The sequence below is a fragment of the Syngnathoides biaculeatus genome, chromosome 18, assembly GCF_019802595.1.
Source record: "Syngnathoides biaculeatus isolate LvHL_M chromosome 18, ASM1980259v1, whole genome shotgun sequence".
NCBI classification, from domain to species: Eukaryota; Metazoa; Chordata; class Actinopteri; order Syngnathiformes; family Syngnathidae; genus Syngnathoides; species Syngnathoides biaculeatus.
In genome coordinates this window covers 19,967,146-19,991,942 of record NC_084657.1, presented here as the reverse complement: position 1 = coordinate 19,991,942, position 24,797 = coordinate 19,967,146, and the positions used below count along the sequence as shown (strand labels likewise).

The 24,797-nt window shown below is 41.7% G+C and overlaps 2 protein-coding genes across 3 annotated transcripts in view; both read left to right on the top strand.

Annotated features, from left to right (window-relative positions):
* Window positions 1-24,797, top strand: part of hlcs (holocarboxylase synthetase (biotin-(proprionyl-CoA-carboxylase (ATP-hydrolysing)) ligase)) — a 54,451-nt gene that overhangs the window by 13,433 nt on the left and 16,221 nt on the right. For both annotated transcript variants that reach the window (XM_061802431.1, XM_061802430.1), the window contains 7 exons: window positions 2,898-3,072; window positions 3,200-4,218; window positions 8,363-8,542; window positions 8,936-9,216; window positions 18,956-19,023; window positions 22,391-22,551; window positions 23,979-24,093. In XM_061802431.1, the coding sequence (XP_061658415.1) occupies window positions 2,898-3,072; window positions 3,200-4,218; window positions 8,363-8,542; window positions 8,936-9,216; window positions 18,956-19,023; window positions 22,391-22,551; window positions 23,979-24,093 (1,999 nt within the window). The remainder of the gene's footprint in view (window positions 1-2,897; window positions 3,073-3,199; window positions 4,219-8,362; window positions 8,543-8,935; window positions 9,217-18,955; window positions 19,024-22,390; window positions 22,552-23,978; window positions 24,094-24,797) is intronic.
* Window positions 12,486-15,098, top strand: LOC133491959 (general transcription factor II-I repeat domain-containing protein 2B-like). Its single transcript, XM_061803733.1, has 2 exons — window positions 12,486-13,069; window positions 13,155-15,098. The coding sequence occupies exon 2, from the start codon at window positions 13,160-13,162 to the stop codon at window positions 14,336-14,338; it is 1,179 nt and encodes a 392-aa protein (XP_061659717.1). The 5' UTR covers window positions 12,486-13,069; window positions 13,155-13,159; the 3' UTR covers window positions 14,339-15,098.

The following is a 24,797-nucleotide window of genomic DNA, read 5'->3' as shown; positions in this document are numbered from 1 at the left end:
ACCTGCGTTCTTCTACCTCAGCTCTTGTAGGTCACTCTATGTTCCTGCCTCTTCTGGAAATAAGTGTTCACTACAGCGATTTCCATCCTTTTTGCAAAGTCCACCACCATTTGTCCCTCAAAGTTCCTTTCCTGGATGCCATACTTACCCATCACTTCTTCATGGCCCCTGTTTCCTTCACCAACATGTCATTACAATCTGCATCAATCACAACTCTCTCTCTCTCTCTCTCCTCTCTCTCTCTCTCTCTCTCTCTCTCTCTCTCTCTCTCTCTGTCTCTGTCTCTCTCTCTGTCTCTGTCTCTGTCTCTCTCTCTGTCTCTCTCTCTCTCTCTCTGTCTCTGTCTCTGTCTCTGTCTGGGATGCTCAGAACTACTTCATGTCATTCCTTCCACAATTTCTCTTTCATCTCTCGGTCACCTCCTACCTGTGGGGCATAGCTGTTAGTCACATTATACAAAACACCCTCAATTTCAAATTTCAGTCTCATTACTCGATCTGATATTCTTTTCACCTCCAAGACATTTTTCGCCAGCTCTTTCTTTAAAATAACCCCTACTTCATTTCTCTTCCCATCTACTCTGTGGTCGAATAATTTAAACCCTGCTCCTAAATTTTTAGCCTTTCCACCTGCTTGGATGCACAATATAGGAACCTTTCTCTTAATCATCATGTCAACCAACTCCTGACCTTTTCCTGTCATAGTGACAACATTCGAAGTCCCTACACTCAGTTGCAGGATCTGTGCATTCCTCTTCTTCTTTTGATGAATCCGGTTTCCTCCTCTTCTTTGTCTTCGACCCACAGTAGCTGAATTTCCACTGATTCCCTGCAAGATAGCGGTGCCGGGGGTGGGTGTTGTTAACCTGGGCCATGATCGATCCAGTATGGGATTTTGTTTGCCACAGTTTTTACGCCGGATCCCCTTCCTAACGCAACCCTTTGCATTTCACTTTGGACCAGCCTACAGATTGCGCCGGCTGCATTCGCATTTTCTGGAGTCAATAAACGATATGTGAAATTCTCACGTGTCTTTGAGGCCATAGAAAAGCATATAAACATTATTAGTATGTTTTTATTTCTAATTAATCCTATTTATTGCTGAGTTTACATTAATAATGATTTCTCACAGTAATTAAAAAACACAAGTATAAATATGAAACACTATTCTATAAATCTCTGCCAGTGATCACATTTTCAAATGTAATAATAAATAAATATATTGTTTAATGTAAATGTGATCATCTACAGCATTACTATCAAATCACAATGTACTATCACTGGTGAGCTATTTTCAGAACAGGTCAATTGGGGGCTTCCTGGTTCATCAGCTATGACCTACCATACCTGACATGCAGATTGCAATACCTTCATCAGAATCAGTTTTTTGGGCTAAATATGTAAACAATACTCATGGAATTTGTCTCTGGTTTTTGGAGCCGCCCTCGTATGACATACAGGAAAGAAAATGAGAATTTGAACACCCTGCTATATTGCAAGTTCTCCCACTTAGAAATCATGGATGGGTCTGAAATTTTCAGACATCACTTCAAACATCTGAGAAAACCAATGTTAATATTTGGTACAGTTGCCTTTGTTTGCAATTACAGAGGTCAAACATTTCTTGTAGTTGTTCACAAGGTTTGCACACACTCCAGGAGGGATTTTGGCCCACTCCTCCACACAGATGTTCTCTAGATCAGACAGGTTTCTGGGCTGTCACTGAGAAACACGTTGTTTAAGCTCCCTCCAAAGATTTTCTATTGGGTTTAGGTCTGGAGACTGGCTAGGCCATGCCAGAACCTTGATATGCTTCTTAGGGAGCCACTCCTTAGTTTTCCTGGTTGTGTGCTTCGGGTCATTGTCATGTTGAAAGACCCAGCCACGGCCCATCTTCAATGCTCGGACTGAGGGAAAGAGGCTCTTCCCCAAACTCTCACAATACATGGGCACGGTCATCCTCTCCTTAATACAGTGCAGTCGTCCTGTCCCGTGTGCAGAAAAACACCCCCCAAAGCACGATGCTACCACCCCCATGCTTCACAGTAGGGATGATGTTCTTGGGATGTAACTCATCATTCGTCTTCCTCCAAGCACGGTTAGTGTAATTATGACCAAAAAGTTCCATTTGTGTCTCATCTGACCACAAAACCTTCTCCCATGACTCCTCTGTATTATCCAAATGGTCATTGCAAACTTAAGACGGACCTTGATATCGGCTGTTATAAGCTCTGTGTCAATGTCTGATATTCTTTATTCAACAGTGTAGTGGGTTTGTTGGATATCTGATATAATTCGTTTTAGTTGTTGTTTTCAGGAGACAAGATTTCAACGTCACAGAGACATTTTTTTATCCAAGTTTTATCTCTTTTTTTTGCTCATGCAATGTTCCAAGCCAGTTGATGCGATGCAACCGTTTCAAGTCCCTGGAAAAAACTATCCATTTTTCTGACCGACTTACCAAAAGTTAAGTTACCAAAGTGTGCTTGTAAACTTCAGTCCATTTGGGAAATTCCTGGTTGATGCTAGCATGGCGTGAGCTGAAGTTGCGCTGAAGATTAGAAGCTTTGGAATGCGCTTATGACTTCTGACCTATAAGCCAGAATGTTTTGCTCATATGTTCAACAAAAATATATAAACTCTCCCATTGAGTAAAATCTTTCTGTGTTCATCATATTTTTGTTCTGGTGTGCATTTTTTTGCCTGCCATTTTGAGAGGATTTGAGATCATTTTAAAACAATTTTTACTGTCAGGACATGCAGAGAGTTATGCATGATCAAGTGTTGTTTTTTTCTGAACTACACAGTTAGTTAGCCTTTACGTCAAGGTACCACTGTATATTGAAAAGGTCTATTTAATAAATCTTCACTTACCTAATTAAACTGCTTCCACAACAGGAACTTTTACAGGTGCTGAAGTGGTCTGACTTTTGTCAACCTCTAGCTTGCAGTCCTGGTCAGCCATTCAGGGCGGTGGCTCGGGCCAGTGTTGATGATTTCGGTCGGCTGGCTGTAGCTTTTTTAGAAGATCGCCTACAACTGGATAATGGACTTGCGCCCTCAAAGATTGTCCGTATGTATCACAGTTTGATTTTGTATTTACATATTTTGCATGATGAAAACATAAATTTGTTTGTGTGGATGAAGGTAATGTATATTTGTAAATGATATAAATTATATCCTTAATTTGTTTCCCGCAGCAATTGTCCTCAATCAAGCCATTTTTAGTGAGAAGATTCAATGCCGTGTGGAGCCCATAAATGTAAAGTCAATACTCTTTGACCACACTCGGGGTGTAAATGGTCAGCCTTTCTATTTTCACATGTTACCACACCTCCAGCGCCCTCAATGCTTTAAAAGTGATCTGCTTCTTACCCCTTATGCAAAGAAGAAATTTGAAAAAATAGGACTATCAGGACCAACTTGTTTCAGCCAGGATCAAAGCCCTAACTTTGACGATAATTTTTTGGGAAATCATCACCACATGGAGAACCATGGAGATTCTCTCCATCTGTCAAGCTGTCATGAATGTCGGGAGCTTGAGAATAGCACAATCCTCTCTGTCAAATGTACTTCAGCAGAGAAAGTTTCCCATATCCCGGATGAACACTCACTATGTCTTGATTGTGCGTATAAGACTTCTGAGGACTTTGAACCTAATGTCAAGAGTAATGTTTGCAAAAGCAATGGATTTGAGTATAGCAAACTTCCAAATGTTGTCGTGTACACAAATGGTAGCAAAGAGCGTTTTCAAGCAGTTCATCGTGTTTTAACAGAGTGCCTAAACATGGAAAAGTACGTAATACATTGCCTTTTGCCACAGCAAGCCCTGAATGAACCCTGGATCGAAAATACTAGGCTCCTGGTTCTCGCAGAGGAGGAAGTGTTAACCCCTCAGCTCCACACAAAATTTTTGAACTATCTGAGCCATGGTGGAAGAATCCTAGGGCTCGCTTCCTCCCTTTGCACTGCAGGTATCTCTCTAGAGAACAGAGAGCAACAACCTAGGCAAGTGCGTAGATTAAGCTTCACACAAAAGGACAATACAGGACTTGAACTGAATGTGCTGGCTACCGGGAAAGTCTTTGTCGGAGATGTACAGGGACAAGGAAATTTGGAGCTATTGGGGGAGCTCAAAGATCATCCTCATCATCAGAAGCAAATGGTTATCATCAGGGTAACTCACGGAGAGCGTGGGGGGAAAGCTGTCTTGTGTCAGGTAAGATAACTTGAATTAACGTTGGGTAATGTTTACTCTGTTTTATTAAAAGTGGAAACATTTCATTAGAACAGGGGTATCAAACTCATTCTTGCTCAGGGATCACATGGAGAAGAATCACTTACCAAGTGGGCCTAACCAGTAAAATCATGGTGTATACACCAAATTATATACAGTAATCCACGGATCGCGAACCTTTTAGGCTGAGAGAGCGCCGTAAATGGCAAATATTTTAAAATGTAATTTCAAAAGAGCCATACAATATTTTAAAAACAATACAGGTGGATTTGTGCATTTATGGAAGACCAACACTTACAATAAGTCTCTGAATTCTTTTAAACAACATTGTTAGCTGTTGCTACACACACACACGCAGGATTTTCGTGTATCTGTGTACCACAATGATTAAAATATGTAAACAGTAGTTATACTTTACAGATTTGAGACTTAGATTACAACAGTACAAGTATTTACTTAAATCTTTAATTATAAAATTATTAATAAAAATAATCTTTATTAAGTCACCTGACCGTGGTCGGGAAACGCAGGGGAGAAGCCGAGGTGGTGGGAACAATAACGGTACGAAGCACCGGTTTGCTGCTCGGAAGGCTTTATTACATTCTTTAAGCACGCAGCTTCAGCGTGTCCGCTCTTAAACACTACTCCTACCCGGTCGCCCTCGGTAAATTTGTAAACTGTACACATTAACAACTGCTCTTGCTGCGTCTATATGCCTTCTCACTCTCACTGATCAACATGCCTGCGCAGTCCCGTCTCATTCTCTCTTTCTCTTTCTTTCTCTTCCTCTCTTTCTCTCTCTCCTCTCTCTCTCTCTCTTTCTCTCTCTCTCTCTCGGACACACACACACACACAGTGTCGCAAAGAGGGTTGCGTTGATGGCGTAGGAGAGGCTCGTAGAGGCTTTAAGTTCACTCACCTGCAGCATTGCAACATGATGATAATAAATGCAGTCCTTAAACAACTACGTGTAGGCGTCCTCTTCCAAATAAGGCCCGTTTTATCCATTTCTAAGGCTGTGTCTTTTTAAAAAAAAATTCAAACTAGCTTTTGCTGGCCAAAAAGCCTCATCCTCGAGGGGGCGAATCACAATGCAAGGTCCAACAAGGAGAAAAGTGCCCTGTCCCGATGCCCTGGACGACATCCCTGTAGGTACCACAGTGCTGTGTCATTTAACCCTATTTCTCCCACTGGATCTCAAAAAAGATAAAAGTGCTTCCAAATAGAAAGCTATTGCTCCCGCTTGATCCCGAAAAGGATAAATATTCCTGTGGAGTTAGAACTTCTTGGATGTCGCGGAGGAAGCTTTTACTGGGGCACAACACTGAGATGGTATTGTAACTACATAATCAAAAAAATATTATTGCTTAAAAAAAAACTTGTCACGAACACAACTCAGGCAGGACAAGGAAATTGGTGGGACAAAGAAAGTTGCTGTGTTGTGTTTCGATGATGTGCAACCAATCAGCTCACGGGATTAACCACTCGCGCTGTCCGATGTCGCGCCGGAAACCAATTACGCGCCTTGTATCAACGTGTCTTTCCGCGCTATGCCAATCTAGCTGTTTTTTTCATGTTTTTTTTTAGGGGGGGTTAATAAAAACCCGCAAATAGTGAAACGCCGAGTAGCGAGGGAACACTGTACTTTATAAATTAAAACTTTATGATTGGTTTCTTTTAGTACAGTCCAAAAGCATAACATCACTATTAATCACAAGTATTTTTCAAATTCTGACTAAATGGAACACAGAAGCACACATTGCCTCACTTATTCACAGAAGTATATCACAAAACTAGAGTGCCTTGTGAAATTATTCAGCCCCCTTGAACTTTTCAACCTTTCGCCACATTTCAGCCTTCAAACAGAAAGATATAATTTTTTTTTTTTTCAAGAATCAACAACAAGTGGGACATAATCGTGAAGTGGAATGAAATTTATTTCGTATTTTAAACCTTTTTAACAAATAAAACCTGAAAAGTGGGGTGTGCAATATTATTCGGGCCCCTTCCATTAATACTTTGTAGCGTCGTTTTTTTTTTTTTTTTTTTTTTGCTGCAATTACACTTGCAATTCGCTTGGGGTATGTCTATCAGTTTTGCACATCAATAGACTGAAATTCTTGCCCATTCTTCCTTGCAAAACAGCATGAATTCAGAAATCACAATATACATATAAGTATTTGAACACCTGTCCATCAGCTAGAATTCTGACCCTCAAAGACCTGTCCGTCCGCCTTTAAAAGTCCACCTGCGCTCCATGAATCAGATGCACCTGTGTGAGGTCGTTAGCGGCATAAAGACACCTGTCCACCCCATACAACCAGTAAAACTAAAAACTTGTAACATGGCCAAGACCAAAAACTGTCCAAAGACACCAGAAACAAAAATGCATTCAGACCCATTACTTTTTTTTACCCTTTTCTATTGCAGCCATTTCCTGAAATCTTTTCCCCCATTAATGTACACACAGCACCCCTACATGGAAAGGAAAAAAAAGTGGAATTGTTTAAATTCCGATATTTATTTTAAAAAGATTTAAAAAAAAATATCTGAAATATCACGCAGCCATAAGTATTCAGATGGTTTGCTCAGTATTTCATAGAAGATCCCTTTTGAGCTTACACAGCTATGAGTTTTTGTAGAATGATGCAACAGGTTTTTCACACAGTCGTCCTTGCATAGCCTCTTCGGTGTCAGAGTTTGGTCCGGATTGCCAACAGTAAGTCGGACTTGTTTCTTTTGAGGGTTGGATGCTGCCAAGGGTGCCCTTTGTCACCTATTATGTGCATAACTTTTACGAACTGTAATTCTCGGCTCATCTAGACGCATAGAGAACGTCCAGGTTGATGGCCTCAGTATTGCATCTCTGCTTTTTGAAGATGTGGTGTGTTGGGTTCATCAAACAATGATCTCCAACTCTGACTGGAGGTATTCACGTTCGCGCATGAAGGAGCTGGAATGAGAAACAGCACGTCCAAACCTGAGACAGTAGCCCTCAGTCGGAAAAGAGTGGCATCCCTTCACCTGGTCGGGGATGAGATCCTGCCCAAGTGGACGAGTCCAAGTATGTTGGGGTCTTGTTCACGAGTGAGGGAAGAATGGTACCGGAGATGGACACCCGGACCGGCGCAGCATCTGTGGCAATGCGAACTTTGTATCAGTCCGTTGTGGTAATGATGGAGCTAAGTTGAAAGGCAAAGCTCTCTTGTTTACTGATCGATCTACATTCCTACCCTCACCTGTGGTCATGACCAAAAAAACAAGTCCCAGATACAAGTGGGAACCTGGCTGCAGGGTGTCCGGGAGCTCCCTTAGAGAGAGGGTGAAAAGCTCGGTCAGTCTCCCAAAATTTCAACAATTCCACTTTTCCACTGTGGTGCTATGTCTACACTGAGGAAAAAAATGGACTTAAATGATTTTAACAAATGGTTGCAATATACAGGGAGTCCTCATTCTCCGACCGAGATCCGTTCCTATAATAGCAACTTAACTCGAATTTTGACTTAAGTTGGATTTCACCATTAAAGTCAAAATTTACGATGACTGCTGGTATTGGCTTCAGTGTTCCCGCGACCCTATTGAAGATAAGCGCCTCGGAAAATGGGTGGGTATGGTTACTTCAGAAAAAAACTAAAATACATCAAAGTGAAAATATAACTTTCTATTAGGGACGAGAGGCTGGGATGGCGAAGAATGAAGGGATGCTGAATTGACTACCTCTGGTTTACCAAACCAATGCTCTCACCACTGAGCTATGGGGCTTAAACATCTTAACCCCATTAGTTACTCTCGTTAAATAATAAATTTTAAGATGATTTTTAAATGTAGACTTGGAACACCAGTGATTGATCTTTGGGCTAAGAAATATAAATAATCAAGAGAAACATACATTGAGATTCAGCAATCAAATCCCCCATGAGAAACACAGTGCACATTATATTGGTTTAAACACCTTGTGGAGTAGCGCTCGTTATCAGGTTTTATGCACTGTCATATAATTAGTTTTAAAAGCTTTTAATTTGATTTTGAAAATGTTCTTGCAACTGTGACAAAGTACAGATTCCAGCAGATTCTTGTTTCTTGTGTTAGGCTTCCAATTATCATAAGCATTGTACCCTGTTGGCAGATCCACCTGGAAAGCACTGCAGTCTTCCAGAACCTGCCAACTGAAGGTTTTGATGATGTAAAGGTCAACAATGCACTACAACATCAAGTCTTGGCAGATATTTTGACTTCTCTTGACCTTAGTTGTCAGCACAACCAAACTCCAGCACAAAGTCGAGTTTACCTTCTGGCCACCTCTCAGGTAAGGCTCGCAAGACTTTAAGGACCTCCACAAAGATGCACGCTTTGGTACTTGTTTTTTTTGAAGTTCACTTTCTGCATATACCTTTTCTGTCACTTTCACATTACATGTCAGAAATTTGTATGTCTGTATTTTTGCCTTTTTATGTAATGACTAGTTAAGCATCGTCGAAATAAAATCTTGAGATAACGAGTATATGCAGGATTTGTGTGATGGAATACGCTATTTATAATTTTGCAGTGAATGTTAAATTTATCTTATTCTGTGATATGACTGAATTCCATTTTTTTTTTCTCTATACTATCAAGTACTCAAAAAAACAGTTGTAGAATTGTTAAACTGACCTTACTATTTAAATTTTAATGTTTTCTTGATCCTCTGTCTTCCACACAGGAGGCCAAAGCGAAGTTTCTTCAATGTTTACACACGCAAGTAAATGATAATGGCCTTGTCATGATGTCAAAGGCCTCCCTCAGAATAGTGCCGAATACTGAGCTACTAGATGGTGCTTTTCTGCATGACTCCTCTCTTTCGCTCTTCACTGACTCTCCTGAGTCCCAGAACTGGGACCAATTTTGTTTTGATACCTACTGTAATAACCTGACAACAGTTCTGCTGGGGCATACCTTGCTATATGCTGAGGTTGTTTCATCCACCATGGACCTAGTTGAAGGGTAATACATTTTTCTAATCTCAGGCATGTTTTGTGATGGTGATTACACTGTTTGCATGTGTGATGGTGTGTATTCTGAGGCTGTATTTAGGACACTATAAAAAAATCTTCTGCTTCTGTCGAGTTCTTAACCTCAGATGAGCAACAAAGGACATAACACATTGTGTCATTACAGTAGAAAGTGCACCCTCTGCTCACCATTTTGAAACATCAGTAGAGTGGTTTCATTCCCCAAATGTCCATTTACATCCACATAGACTCCAAGACGGCAGATTTTCGATTCCAGAATTGACACCCTCTGCAGTAGTCTGTGATAGTCCTCAGTAGAAAAGGGAGGCATCTTGATGGCTGGTCTTGTGGCTAACACCAGGCTTGTGCTAATTAGCAGGCCATGGTCACGTAATGATGAAACAACTGACTATCCATGAAGAAAAATACAGTCCCACAGATTTAAAAGTATCCAGGAGTCGCTGCTTCTTTTATAGTGCGGCGTCTGAACTGCAGAGTCTCAGGAATAAGTGTATAAGAATGCATAGTATGACGCTCTCTTCGACATTTATGTATTATTTATGTTATGAATTACAGTGGATATGGAAAGATTTCAGACCTACTTAGATTTTTCAGTTTGTGATATTGCAGCCAATTGTTAAAAACATTTCATTCATTCACCATTCATTAATGTGCACACAGCACCCTATATTGACCAAAATATATATATTTTTGCTGATTTATGAAAAAAAAAAATTGAAATAGACAGCCATAAGTCTTTAGACCCTCTGCTGTGACAGTCATATATTTAATTCGGGTCCTATCCATGACTTCCGATCGTCCTTGAGATGGTTTTACACATTCAGTGGAAACCAGCACTGTTTGATTATACTAATTGGCCTTGATTTGGAAAGCCACACACCTGTCTATATCTATAGTAAGACCTTACAGCTCACAGTGCATGTAAGAGCAAACGAGAATCATGAGGTCAAAAGTAGTCACTGAAGAGCTCAGAGACATAGAATAGCAGAAATGCCAGTAAGTCTCGTTGTCAAAGTAGTGGGGCTTGCTGAAGCTAGTAGCTTTGAAAAGAGCACTACTCTGCTCTCAAAAGTAAAGATTAAAAAAAACAATGTTGAAAGACAGATAAAAGTGAGTTTGTTTTTGGGTGTCTGTGATGTGAATAGAATCGCATGACTGAATTCACCAACAATCCCTTTTGAACATTACAGGCTTCCTCAAATGTATCTTACCCAAGTTTTGACTCATTCTTCTACTTTTGCTTTCGACTTGTCCCGATAGGGGTCGCCACAGCATGTCATCTTTTTCCATCTTAGCCCATCTCCTGCATTGTCCTCTCTAACACCAACTGCCCTCATGTCTTCCCTCACAACATCCATCAACCTTCTATTTGGTCTTCCTCTCGCTCTTTTGCCTGGCAGCTCCATCCTCAGCACCCTTCAACCAATATACACACTCTCTCGCCTCTGAACATGTCCAAATTATCAAAGTCTGCTCTCTCGAACCTTGTCTCCAAAACATCCAACTTTGGCTGTCCCTCTTCTGAGCTCATTTCTAATCCTACCCATCCTGCTCACTCCGAGCAAGAATCTCAACATCTTCATTTTGGGGACCTCCAGTTCTGCTTCCTGTTGTCTCTTCAGTGCAACTGTCTGTAATCTGTACATCATGGCTGGTCTCACCACTGTTTTGTAAATTTTGCCCTTCATCCGAGCAGACTCTTCTGTCGCATAACACACCAGACACCTTCCACCAGCTGTTCCAACCTGCTTGGACCATTTTCTTCACTTCCTCACCACACTCACCATTGCTGGGGATTGTTGAACCTAAGTATTTGATGTCATTTACCCTTGCTGTCTCTTCTCCCTGAAGCGTCACTCTTCCCCCTCCATCCCTCTCATTCACCCACATATATTCTGTTTTAGTTTGGCTAATCTTCATTCCTCTCCCTTCCAGCCCATGCCTCTATCCTTCAAATTGTTCCTCCACCTGCTCCCTGCTTTCACTGCATATCACAATCTGAGGACATCATGGTCCAAGGGGATTCCTGTCTAACCTCATCTGTCCTATCTATTACCACAGCAAACACGAAGAGGCTCAGAGCTGATCCCTGATGCAGTCCCACCTCCACCTTAAACTCTTCTGTCACACCTCCGGCACACCTCACCATTGTTCTGCTGCCATCATACATGTCCTGTACTATATGAAAATCTTTCTCCCCCACACCAGACTTAGGCATGCTGTACCACACTTCCTCTCTTGGTACTCTGTCATAGGCTTTCTCTAGATCCACAAAGACAGAATTTAGCTCCTTCTGACCTTCTCTTTACTTTTCTATTATTATCATTCTATATTCCACTATTTTTTCCCATAACTTCATTGTGTGGCTCATCAACTTTATTCCTTTATAGTTCCCACACCTCTGAACAGCGCCTTTGTTCTTAAAAATGGGAACTTGCACACTTTTCCTCTATTCTTAGGGCATCTTCTCGCCCGCTAGTTTTCTGTCTTCTTCATTCATTCTTCATTTTCTTCATCATATTCTGGAAGTATCCTTTCCATCTATTTAGCACACTACTGGCACCAGTCAACACACTTCCATCTCTATCCTTAACCACCCTCGCCTGCTGGACATCCTTCCCATCTCTATCCCTCTGTCTGGCCAACCTGTAGAGATACTTCTCTCCTTCTTCGTCTCCAACCTGGTGTACATGTTGTCGTATGCCTCTTGTTTAGCCTTCGCCACCTCTACCTTTGCCCTACGTCACGTCTCAATTCCTTTTGGGTCTCCTCTGTCCTCTCAGTGTCCCACTTCTTCTTCGCTCATCTCTTTCCTTGCATGACTTCCTGTATTTTTGGGTTCCACCACCAAGTCTCCTTTTCCCCTTTCCGACCAGAAGACACCCCAAGTACTCTCCTGCTTGTTTCTCTGATCACCTTGGCTGAAGTAGTCCAGTTTCCAGGAGCTCCTCCTGTCCGTCTAGAGCAGACATGTCCAAAGTCCGGCCCCCGGGCCAATTGCGGCCCGTGGACAAATTTTTACCGGCCCGCGGCCTCTATCATGAAATCAATAATATGCGGCCCGCCAGCACTGTTGACCACAGTATAAAATACATGTGTACATAAAGCTATTTTTCATATTTTTCATTTCACCAGAAGATGGCAGTAGCCCTGTGGCCGCACTCTGGCCGCCTTGACCTTGCGTGATCGTTTCAGCCCAGCCCATTTCTAACATGGCGTCTGTAAACAAAAAAAGGAAAGTTGACCGCGAGGGCCGCCGCTTCCAGGACAAGTGGAAATTTGAGTATTTTTTCACTGAAATATGAAACAACTGTGTTTGCCTAATTTGCCAAGAGACTGTGGCTGTTTTCAAGGAATTCAACATCAAGAGGCACTACCAGACGAAACATGCTAGCTACGACAAGCTAACTGTGAACAAACGCGGTGAAAAAGTGAAGCAACTGGAAGCTGTTTTAACGGCACAGCAAAGCTTTTTCACAAGAGTCCGTGAGTCAAATGAAAATGCCACAAAGGCAAGCTACGAAGTGGCAACGCTGATTGCAAAGCACTGCAAACCTTTCACTGAGGGTGAATTTATTAAAGACTGTGTAATGAAAATGGTTGAGAAAATTTGTCCCGCGAAGAAGCAAGAGTTTGCCAATATTTGCCTGGCTCGTAATACTGTGGTACGGAGAATTGAAGACGTTTCATTAGATATTAAGAGACAGTTAGAGGCAAAAGGAACTGAGTTTGACTTTTTCTCGTTAGCGTGCGATGAAAGCACGGATGCGTCTGACACCGCTCAGTTACTGATCTTTTTAAGAGGAGTGGACAATGACATGAACGTGAGTGAAGAGCTTCTGGACCTCCAGAGTCTGAAGGGCCAAACAAGAGGAACGGATTTATTTGTTTCTGTTTGTTCCACCGTAGATGACATGAAACTACAGTGGAATAAAGTCACCGGGATTATTACGGACGGTGCACCTGCCATGGCTGGCGAGCGGAGTGGATTATCAAGCCTTGTCTGTAACAAAGTCAGCGAAGAAGGAGGCAGCGCTATTAAACTCCACTGTATTATTCATCAAGAAGTTCTCTGTGCCAAATATATGAAATATGATAATGTTATGAAACCGGTGATAAAGACTATTAATTATATTCGCTCCAAAGCGCTGTGCCACCGCCAGTTTCAACAGTTTCTTCTCGACATCCAGGCTGAATACGGAGATGTTTTGTATCACACCAACGTAAGGTGGCTCAGTCGGGGGTCTGCGCTGCAGCGCTTCTTCTCTCTCAGGGAGGAAATTGGACAATTCTTCACTAAAAAGGGACAACCCATGCCACAATTAAATGATCCTGTTTGGCTGGCTGATTTGGGATTTTTAGTTGACATAACGGGACATCTGAATGCGCTGAACACAAGCCTTCAAGGGCAAAATGCAGTGGTAAGCCAACTGTATTCACACATCAAAGCCTTTCGGACCAAGCTGCTACTTTTCCAAAGACACCTGTCACAGGCCCAGCCCAATACCGCACATTTCCCGTCGCTGCAGGAAATTGTGACCAGTTTCCCACAGATCAATATCAGTGCGCAAATGACAAAGTATGCAGCAGACATCTCATCTCTGGTTGAGGAGTTTCAGCAGCGCTTTCGGGACTTTGCAGCTATTGAAAAGGAGATCACGCTTTTTTCCTCTCCTTTCTCCGTGGACCCTGATGACGCTCCAGACCACCTGCAACTGGAGCTCATTGAGCTGCAGTGTGACGCCGAGCATCGCAGTCGGCACCAACAGCTCCCTCTTGTCAACTTCTACCGCCAGCTGGATGAAGGCAGGTTCCAAGCAATTCGGACATTTGCTAAGAAAATGCTGAGCTTGTTTGGCTCCACATACATGTGCGAGAAGACATTCTCCGTTATGAACATTAACAAGAGCCGCATGAGGACGAGACTGAGTGACTCTCTCACCTGCGTGACGTCTTGCGCATCAAAACCACTGCTCTTGAGCCAGACATGGACTACATACTGCAGTCAAGATCCCAGTATCACCCTTCACATTAGTGCAGGCAAGACCTTTGTTAAGTCCTCTGAGTTGAATAAATTCTTAAATCTCAGTTAATTAATTTTTTTGTGATGGTCAAAATCACAGTTTGAATATGCAGTGATCATTGTTTTGTTTTCAGCACTTTTCCTACAGTGAGCATATAATAGTGAATAATATGTAATGTTTCACATGAACTTAGATATCCTTTATAGTTTTCTTAATTTTTTGTGGTTTGTGATTTCGGTAAAAACCTAAATGTAAAAAAAAATGTAAAAGTAAAAGTATGCCATTTGTAATTAAATTAAAAAAAATCCCAAAAAGTTAATTTGTATTTAATGTTAATGGTTCAAAGAATGTCAGGCTAAATAGTCGGCCCCCACACATTTTCACCTTACCAAATCTGGCCCTCTTTGCAAAAAGTTTGGACACCCCTGGTCTAGAGCCTGTCTCACCTCTTTCCGAAAAGCCACACAACATTCTTCCTTTCTCAACTTCACCCACCTGATTCTCTGCTCTACCTTTGTCCTCTTAATCTTGCTACACACCACCATACCATGCTGTTGAGCTACACTCTCCCCTACCACTACTTTACAGTCAATAACCTTCAGATTACATAGTCTGCACAAAATATAATCCACCTGCGTGCTTCTACCTGCGCTCTTGTTGGTCACCTTATTTTCTTTCCTCTTCTGGGAAAAAAACATTCACTAGAGCCATTTCCATCCTTTTTGCAAAGTCCACCACTTTCTGTCCCTCAATGTTCCTTTCCTGGATCCCGTACTTACCCATCACTTCTTCATCTCCCGTTCCTTCCTTCACCAACATGTCCATTACAATCTGCACCAATCACATCTCTCTCTCTCTCTCTCTCCTCTCTCTCTCTCTCCTCTCTCTCTCTCTCTCTCTCTCTCTCTCTCTCTCCTCTCTCTCTCTCTCTCTGTCTCTCTGTCTCTCTGTCTCTCTGTCTCTCTGTCTCTCTGTCTCTCTGTCTCTGTCTCTGTCTCTCTCTCTCTCTCTCCTCTCTCTCTCTCTCTCTCTCTCTCTCTCTCTCTCTTCTCTCTCTGTCTCTCTCTGTCTGTCTGGAATGCTCAGAACCACTTCATCTAGTTCCTTCCAGAATTTATCTTTCAACTCTCGGTCCCATCTCATCTCTGGGGCATAGCCGCAAATCACATGATACATAACACCCTCAGTTTCGAGTTTAAGTCTCATCACTCAATCTGATAATCTTTTTACCTAAAAGACATTCTTAGCCAGCTCTTCCTTTTAAAATAACCCCTACTCCATTTCTTTTCCCATCTACTCCATGGTGAAATAATTTAAACCCTGCTCCTAAACTTCTAGCCTTACTACCTTTTCACTTGCTCTATTGGATCCATAATATATCAACCTTCCTTCTCATCATCATGTCAACCAACTCTCCTGAGCTTTTCCTGTCATAGTCCCAACATTCAAAGTCCCTACACTCAGTTGTAGACTCTTTGTATCCCTCTTCTTCTGCCGACATATCCAATTTCCCCCTCTTCTTTGTTTTCGACCCACATTATATGAATTTCCATCGACGCACTGCAGGTTAGCGGTGCCGACGTTGTTAACCCGGGCCACGACCGATCCGGTATGGGATTCTTTGGATGAACGCTCATATTTGTTTGGCACAGTTTTACCCCGGATGCCCTTCCTGACGCATTTATCCGGGCTTGGGACTGGCCTACAGATGGCACTAGCTTGTGCCCCCATAGGGCCGCATTTAAGTTTTGACTTATTCATGTCTAAAAAATATCCAGACTCTCAAGCTTAAAGCGACAATGTTGCTTCATAACGCCACATTGTGATGGAAGGAGTACATTTATCAGACAGTGGCGAGTTTCAGTGTTACTCGACCTGTTCTCAAGATATTCTCAACATTTTAAAATCGTAATTGTTTTTAAAAAAAAAAAATGTGGGGACAGACCAATAGTATAACGTCTGAAAAAAAGTAAAGTGGCTTCAACTAACGGAGACAAGTTATTTGTGTGTTTGACATACAAAATTTTCTGTCAACACAATTCAAAAAGTATCCTGGTAGGAAATAATTTGCTCTGGTGTTCGGTCAGCACCAGACTGGAGCTGATATGATTTTGGTGAAGATAGTGTCCCCTTTACTTGAATAATTAGCCTGTTTTATTATTTTTCACAAATATGGTATTAATCAGTGTACTGTGTTTTGACTACTGCTGGCATTCACAAAGTATTCTTGCTTTAAAAATATCTTAAATTGGCCCCTTTTTTCTCAAATGGCAAATGATCAGTTCAGAATTTGACTTGAAGATTAGAAAAATATTTTGCTCTACAGTTCTCCAAAAATCCAGATCCCTCTTTACCTCAATGTATTTCACATCAGTGAAAATCCAAAACCCTCTTCACACCAAGTTTGTGCTGGCTTTTGTCTTACCAAGAGCCATAATTTGGTCTTTTTTTCATTTTGCATTTCCTCAACTGGTAAAGGCACCCACCTCAAACTGGCATTACCAACTTTTTGATGATAAAAGGCTCCAATTAGAGTGAAGAAAATGACTCTTTGAACACCCTGATATATTGCAAGTTCTCCCACTTAGAAATCATGGAGTGGTCTGAAATTTTCACTGTAGGTGCATGCCCACTGTGAGAGAGATAATCTAAAAAGAAAAATCCAGAAATCACAATATATATATATATATATTTTTTTTAGATGATATATTTGTGTGATACAGCTGCAGATATGTATTTGACGACCTTTCTATCAGCTTTAATTCTGACCTGTTAGTCCACCTTTAAAAGTCCAGCTCCACTCCATGTATTATCCTGAATCAGATGCACCTGTGTGAGGTTGTTTGCTGCATAAAGACACCTGTCACCCAATATAATCAGTAAGACTCAAACTTGCAACATGGCCAAGACCGAAGAGCTGTCCAAAGACACCAGTGACAACATTGTACAACTCCACACGGCTGGAAAGGGCTACGGAGAAATTGCCAAGCAGTTTGGTGGGAAAAAAAGGTCTGGAGCTTGGAGCAATCATTAGAAAATGGAAGACGCTAAACATGACTGTCAATCTCAATCGGAATATAGCCCCATGCAAGATATCACCTCGTGGGGTCTAAATGATCCTTAGAAAGGTGAGGAATCAGCCTAGGACGACACGACAGGACTTGGTCAATGACCTGAAAAGAGCTAGGACCACTGTTTCCAAGGTCACGGTTGGTAATACAGAAAGACGTCATGGTTTGAAATCATGCATAGCACGCAAAGTTCCCCTGCTTAAACCACAGATGAGACCAAAATAGAACTTTTTGGTCAGACCTAAACTCAATAGAAAATCTTTGGAGGGAGCTGAAACTCAGCAACAGCCCAGAAACCTGTCTGATCTGGAGAAGATCTCTGGAGGAGTGGGCCAAAATCCTTCCTGCAGTGTGTCCAAACCTGCTGAACAGCTACAGGAAATGTTTGACCTCTGTAATTGCAAACAAAGGCTACTGTACCAAATATTACCATTGCTTTTCTCAGGTGTTCAAATACTTATTTGCAGCTTGATCACACAAATAAATCATTAAAAAAATCATGCATTGTGATTTCTGTATTTTTTAGACTTTTTAGATTATCTTTCTCACAATGGACATGCACCTATGAGGAAAATTTCAGACCCCTCTGTGATTTCTAAATGGGAGAACTTGCAATATAGCAGGGTATTCAAAAACTTACTTTCTTCACTGTATATCAGCATCTGGGGACAATGACCAGAGGTAACTAGTATAAGCATTCAACCAACAAGAAGCCAGCAAACTTTAGTCAATATTAGGTTGCGGTTGACAATCCTTTGTTTATTCACAGCTTTTTTTCTATATGAAGTCTTTAACGGAGACATTGCAACCCTCTAAAGAGGGTTTAAAAAAACATTACATGCGAGGATCTAAATATGGTATGTCATTTTTTTCCCTCAGATATCCATAAACAGTATGGTTCTGTTTTGCATTGTTTTCCACTGTTTTACTGTTGAATACAGTACACAGAGTCCTTCTGCGATGATGCCATGGTGTCAAGAGAACTCAGGCATACCTCCTACAAACCAGTGGTGGAAAACACAAAATGAGTGGCATATGGAGCAAAACCATCCATCCATTTTATTTGCCACTTATCCCCACGAGGGTCGCAGGGAGTGGTGGAGCCTATCCCAGCTGTCAATGGGCAGGAGGCAGGGTACACCCTAAACTGGTTGCCAGCCAATCGCAGGGCACATAGAGACAAACAGTCGTACTCACAATCACACCTCGGGGCAATTTAGAGTCTCCAATTAATGTTGCATGATTTTGGGATGGGGGAGGAAACCGGAATGCCCAGAGAAAACCCACACAGGCACAGGGACAACATGCAAACTCCACACAGGCGGGGCTGGGATTGATCCCGGGTCCTCAAAACTGTGACGCCAGCGCTTTACCAGCTGTCCCAACATCCCGCCTGGAGCAAAACCATGACTCATAAATTTGTATTTTTGGTATTATAGTCTTAAGAACTGTATCTGCATTTGCTTAGTTTTGATTGTACTCTACATACTGTAAGGATACAGTGCTATGTCTTGCCCCACTGAAGGTTCTTTTTACCCCATTTTAAGATCGGGTCAGCAATGTAAACAGTTTTTGGTTTAATTTTTATTAACCTTCTAAATATGTCTCCCTCTAGACTTAATCTGCATTTACCAGAAGATGTTGGTTTAATAGCCATCGCTGCTCAACAAAGTCATGGAAGAGGTCAGTGCTCCTGTATAGTAAATGCATACATACAAAGTCTGTGTACTGACACAGAAACAAGAACAATATGGTTTGTTTAAAAGTACCAGTGTGTGTGGTATTGTGTTTGACATGTTTACATGGATTCTCAAGTCAAATCCAGCAAATGTATTTTTGAAAAGCACCCTCAGGGTTCACATGCGTCCCTAAAAGTCCCTAAAAACCCCTAAATTTTCGAAGGTGCATTTAGGGGCTCCTAAAAGTCCTTAAAATCCGCAAAAACCGGTCAAGCCCCTAAAAAGGCCTTAAATTATAAAAAATCAAAGGGAGGACCTCTACCGCCAAAATTCTCTCGAAAAAAAAAAAAGGTCTATTTAAAAAAAAAAAAAAAATAGCAATCCGTCTGGCGTCTAAAACAGCCGGAAATTGTCAACGGAAGTCACCGTGTTGACAACGAGTCGCCATCTTGTCGTCGATATTCCATTGTTTGTTTCCGTGAGTCTGCATTTCACTTCGTCTTCGTTACGTCTTTCATCGATCCAACTTGTATAATGGGGAAGTGCATTTTTGAAGATGCTTGGGTTGAAAGTAAGGAGTTTGGGAGCTGGGTTTGTCGAGATCCAAAAGATCGGCACATATTTTACTGCCATCTGTGCAAGCAGAGCTACCAGCTAGGAAAGATGGGCGTCAAAGCGCTGGAGTCGCACCGGAAAAAAAAGAGACACGCTGATTTGACGAAGACTCTCTCATCTTCCGTTTGTATGAATCTGTTTCTAAAATAAAAGATAGTGAAGCATCAACTTCAGGCAGTGGTACTAGCAGTGCATGCGCACCTACAGTTGTCCAGCCATCGACTTCAACCAGCCAGAAGTCAGGCTCTATGAACGTAGTTCAATACACGAAGGCGGACTCGTTAAAGGCAGGGATCGTGTGGACTTTAAAAGTGATCTTCAGCCATTACAGTTACAAATCTTGTGAAAATAATTCGAAAGTGTTTGCAGTCATGTTCCCAGACAGTGACATTGCTAAAAACTACCACTGTGGGGAAAGGAAGACTTTGTACCTGGCTCCATTTGGCATCGCTGCCCACTTTTCATCTCTACTGCCTCAAAGCCAAAAAAGCCAGAATAGAGACTGACATATCTACGCTTATTGAGAAGGCTGACAGGCTGTGTGAGCAGGCAGAAGAAAAGAGGAAGCTGAGGTTTATCACCAAGGCCAATCCACTCAGAGGCAGAGCAAAGGACAAGAGAGCCTCTTTGGCACCTCTGCAGCAGCAAATAGAGGAGGCACTGGGTAGGCTCAAGGAGCTAGAGTAGCGGTGCTGAGACAGACATCGGTAGAAGACATTTGTGTATGTAGTTGCAATTGTAGTTAGAATCAGTTTTTCTGTATACTGTTATGTGAAGACGTTGACAATGGTCATATCAATGAGAACTACCACAAGGGGCGACAGGTGATCACTGTCACAGGTACTGAGGTACTGGAACCTTTGATGAACCAAGAACAGCCGATGGCACCATTGGGTGAGTCTTTTTTCCTTACTCTTGATTTCCCATGATGGCCCTAAATTTTTCGTGTCGGCCCTAAATTTTTCGTGTCAGCCCCTAAGAATGGCCCTAAAAAGCCCTTAAATTTTTTGGGTCCGACTGAGTATGAACCCTGACCCCATTAAATACAAAAACATGCATATGGAAGATGCAATATTAAGCAACATTTAAAGATGTACAAGTAAAATTCAATCTCAAAATTCCACTCAGTAAATACAAAAATAGATGTTTCGCTTTGCAATAAGAGCTTAGCTAAGAAGGAGCATGACAGCTGTGAGGGAAAAAAAATTAATGCTGTTTTTGACTGAATATGGAGTAGATAAATATGTGAAACGGGGGTCTTTCTAACCTGCAATGATTTACAAATACATATGAAAAGGCCCAAAGAGGCTCAACTTTCAACAACGTGAACATTGGGAATTTGCATCGTAACTGGGCTTGTGGACGAGAAGGACTTGATGCCTCTCTTCAGTTGAGGAGGTTGCTTCCAAAATTTGTGGATCCTAAAGATGCATTCCTTGCTAAATCGTATAGTTCTCCTGAGCCCTACAGATTCTGTGTGCAACACACGCTTGCCACCTCCCCAATCAGTTGCTAAAGGAAACTTACAAAAAACTGAAACGACGACGGTTGATGGTTCAAGACACAGCAACGCACATGGCCAAGTTTGGGTCGAAGACGGATATTTACTTTATCGCAGAACTCATCGAGTTTTGACATTGTGGAGTAAATTTAAGCTCTGCAAAGTCAATCATAAAATTCTCTTAAGTCACCATTAATCACCAAGAGATCAGACGTTAAACCGGATTTAACTTGTATTAGCAGGATTTGGCAGTTTTCTCCATATATGCCACTGACGATTAAAGCCAACAATTTCTATCTTCGTTTCATAAAACCATAGAATGTTATTTCGCACCGTCAGTCCTGCAGGTGGTTTGGGTTTTTTTTTTCCCATTTATTTTTTAGGCATCTTAATGAGGGCTTTCATCTGTCTTGCACTGAGCAGAGGCTTTCATCGGGCCAATTTGCCATAAAGCCCCAACTGGTGGAGGGCTGCAGTAAAGTTAGCTCTCTCGAACTTTCGCTCATCTCCTGACTGCATCTCTGGAGCTCAGACACAGTTATCTTTGGGTTGTTCTTTTCATTTTTCACCACCGCTGTTCTCCCCCAATTGCTCCGTTTGGCCATACAGCGAGCTCTAGGAAGGATTCTGATGACTTCCATTTCAAGTTTATAGAGGCCACTGTGCCCCTTAGGAACATTAAGTGCAGCAGATTTTTTTTCTTTTTTTGTAACCTTGGCCAATTCTGTATAAGCTCTTCAATTAGTTCCTTTGACCTCATGATTCTCATTTGTTCTTATTTGCACTATGAGCTGTAAGGTCTTACATAGACAAGGGTGTGGCTTCCAACAATTAATTTTTTTTTCTGTCAATATGAGGTGATTTCTGTACATTAATGAGGGAAAAATGAACTTAAATGATTTCAGCAGATGTCTGCAATACAACTGAATAAATTGAGACTGTTTGAAAACTCCGTACCTACTATAACCAGTTTTGAAGTCAGTAAAAATAAAAACTTTGCTCAACTATTATTCAATTGGCAATGGGCAATTGATAAAACGTCACAACATTATCAATGGTGAACACAATTGGCAGTTTTGGTATTTTACTTAGAAACCTTTGGTTAGGGTGCATGATTTGCTTCTGCAGGCCGTATGAAATGAGGTCGTGTGCTGGATCTGGTCCCGACGCCACAAGTTTGACTCCTGTAGTTTGATGGTCTGATTCTGAATGACATTAAATAAATAATATTCCTGTAATTTATTTCTTGCTGTAGGGCGGGGAAGAAATTTGTGGCTCAGCCCCCTGGGCTGTGCTATGTTCACTTTGTGCGTTCAGATAAATCTGAGTTCGAGGCTTGGACAGAAGATTTCCTTTCTACAACACCTGGCTGCTCTTGCTATAATTGAAGCTGTGCGCACTCTTCCTGGATATGAGGTATCATTATTCACATTATATTGTCAGCTTTCTCCACACATTAAAATATCACCGTACAAGTAGTGTAGGTGTCTCAAGGTTTGGGTGTAGACAAAGAGGTGCAAAATGAATTGCATCGGCTCTCCAATCGCACAAGAAACCAGCTGACTAAGGAAATTAACATTGCAAAGAGGCATTATGCAGCAAAACTGGAAAAAAGTTTGGCGCTAATTTCTCCAAATCAGTTTGGCAAGGATTATAATTGCTCACTAATTAATTACAAGTGATGATTCCCCCCAGTAAATAACAACAGTGGCCAGGCTGACGACCTTAACAGCTTTTACTTTAACTGCAGATTTGAAAAGCACGCTTTCACTCCACACACCCTACAAGTCCCACCACTGTCCACTTCAACATCTCCAACTCCCCCGTTCACCATCAATGAATGGGACGTGTGGCAGATCTTCACACAACAGAAGATCAACGAACCACCGGGCTCAGACCTTGAGTCCCTATCCTGCCTCAAAGTCTGCGCAGACACACTTGCTCCTGTCTTCACAAAAATCTTCAACAGGTCTCTAACTATGTCAAGTACCAACCTCCTTCAAATGCTCCACTGTTATACCGATCCCAAAAAAATGCAGCAGTCTCAGGTCTTAATGACTACAGGCCTGTTGCCTTGACAACTGTGGTCATGAAGTCCTTTGAATGCCTTGTCGTGGACCACCTCAAGAAAGTCACAGGTCCCCAGCTGGACCAGCATACCTCCGACTGTAGTCATGACAAGTAGTATGGAAAATTGATGGACAGTGCTGGCCCTAATTTTATATAGTAAAAACCTTCACAACTTCCTAAAATTCAAAACACATCTGTGCCATCTATTTTATACCTGTTGCCAACCGACCATGCAGTGTCTTAATTGAGTGAACACCCAATGTACATTAACACCAGCTATTTGAGCTCTAAATTAGACCCTCAAAACTATTAACACTTCTGGGTGCCATTGTCTTTAACCATGTCAGAATTACAGTATTGTGGGTGTGGGTGTGTGCGTGCGTATGTGTGTGCGTGTGCGCACACTGTGTCGATAGAGCGGGTCAACCAGTGACCAAAGGGTAGCTGGTTCGAATCCTTGTTCCGACTGTCTGCGTTTGAAAGTGTTCTTGGGCAATACAATAAACCCTCACTTGTTTACAGTAGGCCTGGCAGCGTCCTGGATGGCAGCAGTCGCCTATTGATGTATGACTGTGCGGGTGAAAGTGAGGCTTTGTAAAGGCCTGTTGGCAGTGTGATAGTGTTGATAGTGTTATATAAGGGCAGTCCGTTTACCATTTATTTCCGTTTTTATCCAATTATTTAATAAGTTACATGACTTCATAAAAAAAAATCATTACATTGCTTTTGAATAGAATGTAATGTAAATGTTATTATATTTCAACCTTCCACAGGACATAGACTTGCGGATAAAGTGGCCCAACGATATCTACAACAGCAAACTGATGAAGCTTGGAGGAGTTCTTGTAACTTCCACTGTCATGGGTTCAACTTTTCATCTATTAATAGGTAACCTGTGTTTCTGTCCTGTTGTTTAATTCACTCTTCTTTTGCAAACGAGTTATCACAAAAACATAAACTACCCTTTTAAAGCGTTTTATGGTTTTGAGAAGGGCTGTTCTCAAATCATTGACTTGATTGCAGTTGGATTCTTCTGGTGTCCTAGAAAACGCCTCTGATCCAACTGAGCAGCTTTTCGATGAAACAATTTAGACGAGTGAGGATATTTACAGGCAAGAAGTGCTGATTTTTGCATCCTCGTCATGCACTTAAGAGCTTTTCAAATATAAAGTGGCCATGGTCAAAATCCCAAAATAGTGATCAGATATCAAAGTGTGACTCAAGTTGGGCAAGAAAATCTGAAACATGGATATGACTTTTTGAAATTAGTCCTCCGGAAATGCGTATTAGGTGTGATGAAACCAAGTTATCTTAAGGCTTTATCCAATTTCCCTCACATGATCAATGAAGTTCTTGCATTCTGTCTTGAACTGACTGATGATGATAAATGGAAACCACCTCTTTGTAATCAAGGCTCCGTATAATTGCCCCTGCTCTGTGATAGCCTCAGAGTTCTGTTTAAAGTGCAGAGAGCATCATGAAGACCAAGGAACACACCAGGGAGGTCCGAGATACTGTTGTAGAGAAGTTTAAACACGGATTTGGATACAAAAAGATTTCCCAGGCTTTGAACATCTCAGGGAGCACTGTGC